Here is a 12,665-nt window from a genome sequence, read left to right as displayed (position 1 = left end):
TCAAGACCAATAAAACTAGCAGGCCAATACATAGCTATATCGCATTGGTATTGGTGTATGTCTCAGCTGATAAGTATCAAGAAATTGCGCTACAGAAAAGCCAAACAAGATTTGAGGCAATGTACAAACAGCAAGTGTCATCCCTTCATAGTTTTGTCCACCAGAGAGCACTGACAAGTTGATTTTTCAACTGTCAAATGCCCCGCTTGGAATTGGTCACAATTTAAAAAAAAATACAAACAAATAAATACATTGTAAAAAAAATTATAATAACATAATATTTGCTGTGCACATTTACGACACCAAGATGAATGGTTCTTTTAATTTTGGTGACCCAATGATCGCTGTAGATCCATCCATTATCTGTAACCGCTTGCCATAATCCTACTGTTAATTTATTGTCAACAATTAAAGAACAGCAGGTTCAAGCAGTCGTGTCTAGATGGTAACCCAAGATTGTCTCGAAAGTCTCATGAGATGGTTGAGATTAGGCATTGACCTTGAATGGTTAGGGTTAGTTTAGTCTATATCCTTGACGTTCCACTTCCGGGATTGCTCCGGTGCCGCAGGAAATTCCGCCGGATGCATGTATTTTCTGTTTCCTTCCGCTTTCTTTGAGTTTTTTAATTTAAAATTTTAAAGTCTGTGGATTTATGAGGACTATGGTTGACTGCTCCTCAGATATCTGCATGGTAAATTGAGACAGCTTGCTAGACTGTCTGTCCAATCTGAGTTTTCTCTCGCACAACTATTTCGCAGCGGCTCTGTACAGAGCTTAGCACCATGACGATTGTGATTGGTTTAAAGAAATGGCAATAAACCAGTGCACGTTTTTCTCCCATCCCGGAATCCCATCCCATGTGGAGTAGCCAGACCCTGTGGATGGTCTGGCAAAGCGAGACTAGGGTTAGTTATGTTAGCATAGATAGTCGGGCAATCCTTGGGTATCCATCTAGACAAGACCGGTTCAAACCCAGAACCCTCTAGCTGTGAGGCGATAGTGCTAACCACTGCACCACTGTGCCGCCCCCTTTTCTTTAGGAAAATCTTTGACTGCCCTTGTATAACTATAACCATACTTTTATAAACCTAGTTGAATGATGACAAATCAATTTTTTAAGGTTAAATTACTATTAAAGTACTATGTACTTTCCAGTACAATATTGACTATGAAAGAAAGGGCTCTCGGGGTATTTTGCTTTTAGTCGAGGTCTGCGCTTAAGTGATGCTTGATTTCATGCTTAAATTCTCCTCTGCTTCTGCAGTTAAAGCATCAAATGAGATATGCACCAGTATGCTTGCTAGACACTGACGTCCTCTTGTGGTCTGCGTGCAGCAAATTTAAAGATGAAAGCTGTTAAAAAGGCCCTGTAGTTTTATTGTAAGCAAACAAAAGTTATGTTTACATTGAGTGTTTCTCACAAAACATATTGTTTGTATTGTTGATGTCTAACAAACATGTCAAGTGCAAAGTAAAACATTTGCAAAGCAGTTTTTTTTTTGTTTTGTTTTTTGTTTTGTTTTTTTAGGTATTGTAATCCCAGCATTGTTTTATTTAAGTTTATCAGCTTGCAGGATTCTTCCGTCTTTGCTGACACATTGCAGCATATTTTGGCATGTTACCGCCAACTGTTGATGGAATAGTGTGACACCATTGGTAGGACTGTGTATCATGTCACCCGCGTGCATGCACTAGATAAACAAACTGGGGACCCACTCATAGAAAAAACAGCTACAAAGCACCACTAGAGGTCTAAAACTCCAAAGAGACTTTTAATTGTAAATACTAATGTTGGCAGTTCTGTGGTTCATCATTGGCTGCCAGATATGTAGAGCAGCTGTGAGATTCCTGAGAAAAACAAAGCTGCAGCAGATAAGCCCAATTATCTGGCTCCCTATACAAGGGAAATAAAAAGCCTTTGGTTCTTCTGTGCAAAGCACTGCATATCCATTTGGAACTGGTAAAACATGGGACTTTTGTCACAGACATCTCTGTATACTGTTACCAAAGCACCAATCTCTCTGTGGGGTACTGCTGTATTCAATGTGGTAGATTGCTGGTTCTGTAATTGCAGTGAAGAGCTATGAACCAGAAAAAAAAAGATGAAATGTATCACAAAATTATTAAGCCAAGACTTTAATAAAACCTTTTATTGTGTTTGTCAAAGTCTGGTTGCCAGACAAAACTTACAAAAGTTATCATTCAGTTTCTACCACACATTTATACATTTCTGTGCAATTCTGAGTTTACACTGATAATTCTGTCACCTATTCTCAAGTAAAGCAAAAATACATCCGGATCAGAGTAACAGGAGACAACATAAATATCTTACTTGGTAGAGGGGCAAAGTAATTCAATTATATACAACAGCTTGAGTCACAAAAACTACATTACGTACATTAACCAGATCAACCGTTTGCCGCTTCAATTCTCCAACTCAGTCAGAAGTCCAGTTGTTATGCAGAGAGAGATATTTACAGATACTGTATGTGTTCAATGCACAATATTTGAGTTCCCAACATAAAAAGAAGTAAAAGAAGTCATGAACTTTCAAATGCAAAATCTTGTTTCCATTCTTTAACTGTTCAGCTAGAGCTGGAATTGATGACATTTGTGCACTGAGGTTCACAGAAGGAGCCAAAGCGCCCGTAGATGTCTTTGGCTCGAACAGCAAAATGATAAGTGGAGCCAGACTGGAACTGGGTCAGCGTACAGGCCATAGGCAGAGGAAGGGCCTTTACCTCCCCAATCTTCTTCCAGTGCTGCTGTGCTGCACTGCTGTTGGAGTTGTCTTGATGAAAGGCATAGAGGTGATAGCTGTCTACAGCTGCGCAGGTCCGATCAGTTTCTGCCACACACCACGACAGCACTATACCGGTCTGACTTGGCACCAGCTTCAGCTGAGGTTGCTGAGGAGGTGAGGTCCGCTCAGCCTCCGGGGGTAAGCGTGGAGGTGCGGGTGCAGCGGGGAGAGGGGGCAGTACTCGGGTTGGTGTACTAGTGGTTACAGTGCGGGATTTCATTGGAGAGTCCTAAAAAAAGACAACACTGTGAATGTTGTGACATGTGACATGAATTGTTCCTCTAGCAAAATGACCACTAACTCTTGAATAATATAAAGGCACAAGCAGTAATCACGCATATAGAAAGTGGGTCTAGAAAGGTGATGGAGAAAGTTTTTCATATGCCGAGATAAAAAAAAAAATTCTCAACTTCCAAACAGTCAATTGAAGCTTTTACAGTCAGAAATCTGTGTTTGAGGGCAAAGACAACATAACTACTGGTAGCTTTTTAAGCAGCACGTCAGGATAAGATCCACATATTTCACATTTCATAACATATGTAAATAACAATTACTCAAGACTTAACAAATAAAATCATAGAATAAAATGCAGTTCTAAATCCTCACCAGTGGGGGGCGGTGGTGGACTGTCAATTGAGGATTGCCGGTAGAGTTCTGATTACTTTGCGGGGACGACCTTGGTCCTGCACCTGAGGGCAGAACACACGCAAAAATTACAGATTTATAATTTAGATGTTAACATACACAATATAAACATGTTATCGCTTTTATTCTGTTAGTTTTTTTGTTTTTTAAACTAGATAACGATTTTATCATGATAGCTTCCCATAACCAGGATGAGCACTGGTTTATGCGTTTGTCCCAATATCACATGCATGCACAGAATCACCCTTTCATGTCCTCAACATAATGTGGTGGACTTACTGTTGGGAATGCTGATGACCGGGTTAGGACGCAGGGTAGGTGAGGGAGCTGCAACAGTGGCATTCTTTACTCCTGTCACTGGAGAACATGGAAGAACAAAATATTTAGACTAAGGGCTGCTTTTCATTACAGTGCGTGTTAAGGTATAGACAACAAATTATAACATGACCTATTTTATTGTACGGGGGGGAAAAAAAGAGGTTCCCTTCAACCTTACCTTGTACGTCATCATCGTCCTCGGTGAGATCAATGACAGAGCCTTTGGGTCGTGCCGCTGGGGCAGTTGCTTTGGATGGAGTGGACCCTGTAGCTTGGTTGTCTGAGAAAAGGGACAAAAGATAGAAATAAATGTTGAGCTAACTTCAAAAAAAAAAAGAAAAGAAAAAGCCAGCAACACCTCACTATTCTTTGGCCAAGACAGGGCACAAGGCACACTACTCTTTAAATAATAATAATATAAACTTAGCACAAAAAGTAAGGAAATTTGTTTGGTAGATTATTTCTCTGTGGTAACGATGCTTTTTGGCAATAAATCTTATACCGTTGGAAAGACTGTTTAGTTCCCTTTTAAATGGTGCCCCATTTGTAAGGAACATGCATTTGTGGGATGAAGAGCAGCGCTGAGTATGTGGGTTGCGCCCATGAAAAATTTGCCAAATCTTCTCTGCCAATGCCAAACAGCTTATTGACTGCCATTGACTTGTTTGGTGTTTGGTGGATTGGATGATTGAAGTTTGAAGAAACAAGACATATTGGCAATTGAACAATTTATTCATTTCACAAACAGGAGCCTCAGTAGCGTGTGGAAGAACCATACACAGCCACACAGCCTGGCACCTCCTCCTCATGCTGGTCACCAGCCTGGTCACACACTGCTGTGGGATGGCATCCCATTCTTCAACCAGCAGTCCTGACCTTAACCCCACTGAACACTTGTGGGATCAGCTTGGGCGTGCTGTTCATGCCAGAGTGACCAACACAACCACGTTGGCTGACTTGCGACAAATGCTGGTTGAAGTATGGGATGCCATCCCACAGCAGTGTGTGACCCGGCTGGTGACCAGCATGAGGAGGAGGTGTCAGGCTGTTGTGGCTGTGTATGGTTCTTCCACACGCTACTGAGGCTCCTGTTTGTGGAATGAATAAATTGTTCAATTGCCAATATGTCTTGTTTCTTCAAACTTCAATCACCCAATCCACCAAACAAGTCAATGGCAGAATAAGCTGTTTGGCATTGGCAGAGAAGATTTGGCAAATTTTTCATGGGCGCAACCCACATACTCAGCGCTGCTGCTTATCCCACAAATGCATGTTCCTTACAAATGGGGCACCATTTGAAAGGGAACTAAACAGGCTTTCCAACGGTATAAGATTTATTGCCAAAAAGCATTGTTACCACAGAGAAATAATCTACCAAACACAAATTTCCTTACTTTTTGTGCTAAGTGTTTTATGAAACAAGGAAAGCCAAGCGTCATACCTTTACATCCCATTCTGACATTAATTTGACTGGTTGAATGACCGACAACTTGATTTTTACAAGCTGCTGATTGCAGCAGCAGAAGCATTTTAGATACCTCTAAAGACAACAGCATTGTTAAACAAAGTAGTACCCCACCTGTCTTTGATGTCAGAGACGTCCCTTGTGGTGGTCCTGGAGCGGTGGAACCTGTTGCTGCCGGCCCAGAGGTTGCAGGTGAAGAGGCAGAAGACATAGCTCCTGCTACAGACACAGACTGAGCCGGCGTCCTGGCTGTGGTCACAGATACCCCTGCGTTGGGTGTCGTTATCCCGCCAGCACCCCCCTGGTACACAGCACGGGCAAGAGAGAGCTGAGCAGAGGACATCTGGCCAGTGGAGGCCTGGAGCGCTGGGACAGTAGCAACAGCTGGGGCAGAAGCTGGTGAAGTGGTAATAGCGGGAGCAGGCTTGAGTATAAAAGTGGCGGTGGAAGTAGTGGTTTTGGACTTGCCGAGTGAGCTGGCTGCAGATAAAGAAGAGACAGGGATGTTGACCAGCGTTCCTGCCTGGCCATTAGCCATTGATAAAGGCAGCTGGATGAGGAGCGGCTGGCCCGCAGCCATAAGGCTGCTCCCGGAGGCCGTCTTCAGCAGCAGGGTGCCTGTGTGACTCTGAGTGGTGATGCCAGTGGCCAAGGTGGAGCCAGCATTAGATGTGGTGGTGGTGATCAGCTGGAGGATGGGGGCCTGTGAAACCATGGCAGTGGAGGTGGGTGTATGGGCCAGACCTGTGGCCGGAGCTGGCAGAGCTAGCGTATGTGGATTTGCTGAGGGAAAACAGGAAAAATGGCTTATTTCAGAATGTGACAGGAAGTGTCACTGAGACTTTCAAATGAACTGAATTTTGTTCTCCTTTACTCATCTGCTTCTTATACTTAAAGTCAAATAAAGGGTGCAAAACCAGGAGCAGACTAGTTTATTGCTAGCAACGGTCATGGCAGTTAAAACATATCCCTGGCATGCAATGGGCAAAAGACAGGTAACACCTATTGCAGCACCAACATGCAGACAAATTCTTCACACGGCTACAGGGCACTGAAAGGATAAGGCTGGCAATTTTCTACATGTCTGTCACTGTCAATGATTCCCAGACCAAAATCAACAATGTGTTAGTCCATCTCTCAATACGTTCTGACTTCCTCAGCCTGTCTGTGGCACTCCATGCCACTCATTCCAACTGAAAATATTAGCTTTTAAAAATATACAATTTAATACAAAACAAAGGCTAAACTATTTCCTATGACAGCTGGGCACTGTCGTTTTTTGCAAAAATAACTCAAATAGGAGTAAACAGTGATGGGGACTGTTTTCAGTCACAGATTCCGTATGCTAGTATTTACTGCAGCAGGACATATGTTGAATTGACTCAAACTACACTACGATGTCTGTGTTAATGGTAATGAAGAAACATTTTGTGTTTGGCTACACTATACAATTCTAGTTAGTAGGATGAATTCATAGTTGGTTTTGGTCTTTTAAAGAAGACACATGAACACATGGAGAACTTGCAAACTCCTCATGGAAAGAAACAGGACCAAATATTTAAAAATCCACAGCTTTGTTATTGGGAGGTGACTCAGCTAACTATTGTGCCTCTGGTTATTCTATTTAAAAAGGCAAAGACCAACACAACATCCAGTATAAAGGAAATCCTGCTACTCACCAGTTGTGCTGCACGTAGAAACCGTTGTTGGAATCTGCTTAAACTCCATTGAAGTACGGACAGGCCTGTTTAGAAAGATTGCTTATGCTTAGAGCTGTTTATGTCCACAAAAGGAAGATGACTGAATGTGGTAACAGGGGCTGACATTTCCTTTTATTCAACTTCATACAGTCACATTTGAACAAGGCGAGATTCCACCTCATACTGTAATTGAAGTACATGTCCAAGTTTTCATTAAAGCATTTATCAGTATGTTAAGTATAGTTCAACATTTTCAAGTGTTTTTTGTGCACAAGTCACCAGAAATTCATATCCCTTTCAATATGAAATGAATTTTTTTATGAACGCTGACGAGAATCGTACTGCAATGAGAAGGATATTTAGACTAAATGTTTTAAAAATTCCAATGATGCATAATGACAATTGTCCCAGTATGCTTCTGTTCCCGTAACATAAGACTGAAAAAAATACTTTCAAAAGCATTTTTTTCTTTCATCACATTCTCGAAAAAATTCCGGTCTTCTCTTCACTCGCAGTATTTCATTGATAACGTCACGAATCTCCCTCCAGCTGTCACAAGATAGTACAGGGAATCGATGCTCAATGTACATCCTCATTGTCCTCCTCAAGTTCGCGGGCAGTGCCTCCTTGCCCAATAATCCAACATAATTGACCTTTGCGACCCAGTCACAGTAGACGTCGTATGGGACTAGGTAGCGGAATACATAAGATGCGTAGCGGTCAGGTCTGGGTTTCCCTGAGCTTCTCTTGCAGTTGTGGAAAAGCACTTTCTCCAAGTGGGAAGTGATTGTGCGGAGTTTAATGTCTGCTCTGCATTTTCCTTCATTGTATTCCGTCAGCTTTTTTGCCATGGCAATATGACCTGACATAACTTTGTCCTCTTCCTCCTCCATTTCCTCTTCTTCCTTCGCCTTCATGACAGACAGTACAGCAGTTTTACCAACAGAGGGCGCCACTCCCTCCCTGGGCACCTCAGGCTGTGGCACTACTGTCTGCCGACGGAGCACGCTGTTGGGAGGAGAGGTGCAGTTTTAACTACACTCTGCACTGCCTGAGGAAACGCTCAGGCTTCACATTGTAGAACGTCACAAGACTCAGGACCTGGACCCACGCAGGGTTACTTTGCAGGTGCAAAACACAGACCGAGACACGTGTTTGTTTATTCCAAACCAGTCTTTAGAATTATTTGGAAGTTAAGAGTACAAGAGACATGGAATCTTGATTTCCAAAACGGTATGGATTTGGAGGATGTAGGGATTCTTTATTCTGTCCATTAGTTTTAAATTCAGTCTCTAGTGACTACAGATAGCAACCTGGGACAATGTCAACTATTCACGCTGTAACCGGCTCCGTGTGTAGTACTGGCTTCAGTCCGGTATTGTCACGTTCATACAAAAGGCAAATTATAGTCACAAAAAATACCAAAGTGAACAGACTGCTGCATGATAGCATGTTTTAATACATTTATGCTGTGAATTTTAACTTAAAAAGTTAACTTGAGCATGTGAGCTTGCAGAGGTGATAAAAAAAACTTAAAAAAAAAAAACTTCCAAAAACCAAGAACCTTATTACTAAATTCCCAAATTAACATATATAGTATGGTTGACAGGGATTTACAGGGGCACTGACACACGTACCGTTGAACTTGAGGGTTGTTTGCAACAGTTGCAGTCTTGGCGGCAGCAGCAGCAGCAGCAGCAGCAGCAGCAAGCGCCTGCGGAAATCAGACCGCATGCTGTCAGAACATTTTCAGTCACAATCACTTGAATACCAGGTACAAAGATTTTAGCATGTAACAAATGGAAAACCATTTCTTACCTCCTGTTTCCTTTTGTTCTCCGACGCCTGATTGGCCTCTCCAAACTTTTTTGTTAGTCGGCTTATCTTGGCCTAAACAAACCGTAGAGAGAGGGACTTTATATGTGGGCCTTGCTAACTGTGGGGAGTGAATTTTAGCAGCTCCATAACTACATAGTACTAATCTGTACTGCATGTGTTATTCTATAAGAAAATATACTTTACATTACAATGTTACCGTCTACTTACTTGGAGTGTGGTAATGGCGGTTTGGTGTTTAGTGGCACAGTCAATCTTGTCTACTCTGTCCTTCAACTCTTGGAAATGTTTGTCAAAAATGGTCAACTCCAAGACCTTCAACCGTTCCTCAAGTAGCTGTTGCACCATCTGAGAAAGAATATCAGAGAAAGGGGGTAAAAAGGCAAGATTAAGTAATGAAATATCCATTGGCATCAAAGCAGCGTTCAGTTCGCTTAGACTTTGGGAAAATATTCTATGCTGCAAGATAGTTGCAAACAGACCTTTTCAAGTTTATGGTGAGCGCCAGCTTTTGCAGTAAATTTGAGTTCCAGTTGTGCCTCCAACTCCTCACGCTCCACCTTGGGCCTCTTCCCCTCCCTTTTAACGGTTTGGCAATCTTTTTCAGAACCCTCTGATAAAGTGCGCTTCAGTCCCGAGGTGGAGCCCTTCTCCTCTTGCACTACTTGAGAAACAAAGACAAACACTGACTAGAACCTTATGTGTGCCATTCATTGCCCTAAATCTTTTATGCATATGTTTTCTGGCACTATTCTGTTTTAGGTCAGTCTCTGTCACTCTGTTGAAGCAGGATGAAACAGAACGTGCACACCAATAGCTTTTCTGTGTCTAACTACATGTTCATGTTTAAAGTTGATAAATTGGGCCTCTATCAGAAACTCTGGCGCTGCGAAATAAACATGAGTATAAACAAGATCTGTTGTGGTGATCCTTTGCATTACCCCCAAAAGTTTGCCAATCTCAGACTAAGAATGGCAATTGCTAATTATATAGAAGAACAAGAATTAAAATGACTTTTTTTTGGGGGGCTTTTCCGCCTTTATTTGATAGGACAGCTAGGTGAGAAAGGAGAGAGAGGGGGAAGACATGCAGGAAATCGTCACAGGTCGGATTTGAACCCTGGACCTCTGCGTTGAGGCATAAACTGCTCAGTATATGTGCGCCTGCTCTACCCACTGAGCCAATCCGGCCACAACGACATTTTTTAATGGCAGCAATGATGTAATGTAAAATATTTTCATGAGGTAGTAAGGGTTTTGCCAGTAAGGGTTTTTTTTTTTTAACTAATACATTCTGCTTTACACTTAACGTATTACTCAGAATTTAAAAAGTTCCTAACAACCTACACTCAGAGATGTTCTGTTAATACTGTGGATCAAGAGATTCTTTTGTATCAAAGCTTAGCTAGAATGTCATTTGTATCAATATTAAACACATTAAATGCATACATTTTACTTTAAAAATGAATTGAAACTCTAATTCAGCCTTACAATTTCTAGTGCTTTGGGATGGTCTGGCCTGTATGAACCATAAAATGCGACATTATCGAGATAATAGCGAGATCATTTTTTGAAGAGCAAGGTACATTTTCTGGCTTCAAAGTGCTAGTAGTTATGTCTATCTTGTCTTGCACTGCATACTGTGTGTTTTTAGTGTGTTTAAGTGTGTTGAAGTGTTTTTAATATCCTTACCATTTGATTTATTAAACTTACAGACTTGCAAAATATGAGCTTCCGTCATAGAATCTTAAAGTGAAGCTGGATTTTAATTTTCAAAATCAATTTAGAAGACAGAGGGGGTACAGCCCCAGCTTTGTCAAGTCTGACAAAGTCAGTCAAGTGACATCACCCGGGCATCTCGGTTTTGGGTTCGGAGACTCCAAATCTTAAGACAGAAAGCCTTTTAGACAGTGCGTGTGCATGGAGTTTAAAGGTCAAGAGTATTACCAGGCAAGGAGGATCTAACAAAAGATGTTTGAATACCAATTTAAATGAGATGTTATTACCATGTCATTCAGCCTACAATTACAAGTGTCTACGGGTCTTTTTCTAACTTGAAACCTTTACATTTCCATAGCCTTCCATTTCGGGTCTACATTGGTTTAACTAGAGAACAAGAACATAAAGCTCTGCATGTATAAAATATTGAATGACATGTACTGCTTTTGGTTAATTTCCTTTGGATTTCTACTGAACTTTATTAATATGGAGCAATTATCTTGAAGCTTCCTGGCACAATGCCAACTCTCTCATACCTGTATTAGATGGTGGGGTGGAAGATGGCCGAGGTGGCTTTTTTGTTTGTCCAACTTCAGTTTTTTCCTTTTTGGTCTCTACTTTTACTACCCCCTCAATCTTTTCCTCATTTGTTGATCCTTTCTTCACACCCTCTTTTTTATCCTCCTCGTCATTTATGTCCTCTTTGATTTCCTTTTCTTGTTTTAGATCTTTAGAAGAGGAAGTTGGATGAGACGAGGAAGGACAAGGGAGAGCGGAATCAGAAGAGGTAGATTTGGGGCAAGAAGTCTTTTCGTCTTTTATTTTGGCTGTGGAGGCCCCGAGGTCCTCGGTCTTTGTAGTGTCACTATCTGTATCCATAGGTTCTGTGCAGTCAGATACTGGAGGTGGTACAGGCGAACATGGAGCCAAACCATTAACAGAATCCTTCAACAAATCCACTGCTGGGTCCTCTGTTGTAGTCTGGTCCTCCTGAAGAAGAGCACAAATAACCCTTGATTAATTAAACGTTTTTTGGACTCTCAATCTATCCACACTTCAACACTATTGAACAAATCCAGTATAAAGCCATATGAGAGCAATTTCCTAAGAAACTCTAAGCATTTACCTTATTCTTTTCCATCTCTGGGGTCACCTCGGTGTCTTTTTCCTGGGTTTCCTTGGATTCGGTTGATGCTGGTGTAACGGACACTTTCGATGAGGATGAGGATGATGACGAACCTTCCTTCTCCTCCTTCTCATCCTGCTCATCCTGCTCATCCTGCTCATCCTCATCCATCTTTTTCAGTTCAAAGTTTAGAGAGTGGAATGGTGATGTGGGAGAAGCAGGAGTTTCCTCCTTTGATTTTGGACTTAGTGAAGACGCCGGCGAAGGGGACAGATTGAGGGACAGGAAAAGAGCAGGAGAAGCAGGGGATGTAGCTTGGGGTGAGTTGGAGTCCGAGATGTTGTTTTGCTCTTTGTCGCCTGCTTTCAGTCCATCCTCTTTGTGCGTGCCGTTCATTAGAGGTGGCGGAGATAGGTCGGTCATACCTGGAGCTGCTGTCAACAAAGTGCTGTGCAGACTCTCCAGTTGCTGTCGATCACTGATCTTCATGGTTTTCCTAGCACGGAAAATCTTCTTCTTCTCCTCTGTCACAACAACTTCCATTGCTGCCTGTGGAGTGACAAGGAGAGATTAAATGCTATCGAAGAGCATGATGAATCTGGGAAAGATCTACAAAACCCTAGAGATAACTGCAAGGGTAAGCAGCACAGTCTCTTCCGCTTAGGAACCTGTCCTGGACTTTACGCACTGCATAGTAAAGAAATGGCTGCAGAGTTTCAGAGCAAACACTAGAGGTCACTGTAGAGCCCTGTGGCTTTCTTGTTTGTTCTTTTCTAGAGGGTTCTTCTTTCACAGAGATCTGCATACCAAAGTGGCCGGTTCCCCAACAGCCCGTTTTCTTTACCAAAATTTGAATCAGTCATCCAAGCCAAATCAGACAGATCCCTACTGCCTGATTACACATTGCTGTATCTGTTCTACAGTGACAACAGTGAAAGTGCAACTCAGTAAGCCAGAAAGGCTTTTTTCATGTCAGTCTGAAAAGCTTTAACTGCTCTGACAAATTTCCCTTTCCATATTTTTCTGATTAACCTATGGATTCCATGTTTACCT

The 12,665-nt window shown here is 42.0% G+C and overlaps 1 protein-coding gene across 3 annotated transcripts in view; it reads right to left on the bottom strand.

The window, feature by feature from the left end:
• Nucleotides 1-2,136: 2,136 nt before the first annotated feature.
• LOC116040450 (activating transcription factor 7 interacting protein) overlaps nt 2,137-12,665 on the bottom strand; it is a 35,898-nt gene continuing 25,369 nt past the window's right edge. For 2 of the 3 annotated variants that reach the window (XM_036000245.1, XM_031285795.2), the window contains exons 3-14: nt 11,613-12,162; nt 11,023-11,476; nt 9,251-9,432; nt 8,979-9,116; nt 8,751-8,822; nt 8,570-8,646; nt 6,912-6,976; nt 5,347-6,015; nt 3,946-4,047; nt 3,729-3,806; nt 3,411-3,493; nt 2,137-3,033 (exon numbers count right to left, since the gene is read on the bottom strand). In XM_036000245.1, the coding sequence (XP_035856138.1) occupies nt 2,587-3,033; nt 3,411-3,493; nt 3,729-3,806; nt 3,946-4,047; nt 5,347-6,015; nt 6,912-6,976; nt 8,570-8,646; nt 8,751-8,822; nt 8,979-9,116; nt 9,251-9,432; nt 11,023-11,476; nt 11,613-12,155 (2,910 nt within the window). In that variant the 5' untranslated portion in view covers nt 12,156-12,162 and the 3' untranslated portion in view covers nt 2,137-2,586. The remainder of the gene's footprint in view (nt 3,034-3,410; nt 3,494-3,728; nt 3,807-3,945; nt 4,048-5,346; nt 6,016-6,911; nt 6,977-8,569; nt 8,647-8,750; nt 8,823-8,978; nt 9,117-9,250; nt 9,433-11,022; nt 11,477-11,612; nt 12,163-12,665) is intronic. The other variant, XM_031285796.2, reaches the window with a different exon arrangement.

This window comes from Sander lucioperca, chromosome 4 (genome assembly GCF_008315115.2).
Source record: "Sander lucioperca isolate FBNREF2018 chromosome 4, SLUC_FBN_1.2, whole genome shotgun sequence".
Lineage (NCBI taxonomy): Eukaryota > Metazoa > Chordata > Actinopteri > Perciformes > Percidae > Sander > Sander lucioperca.
This window is presented reverse-complemented; position numbering and strand designations above follow the sequence as displayed.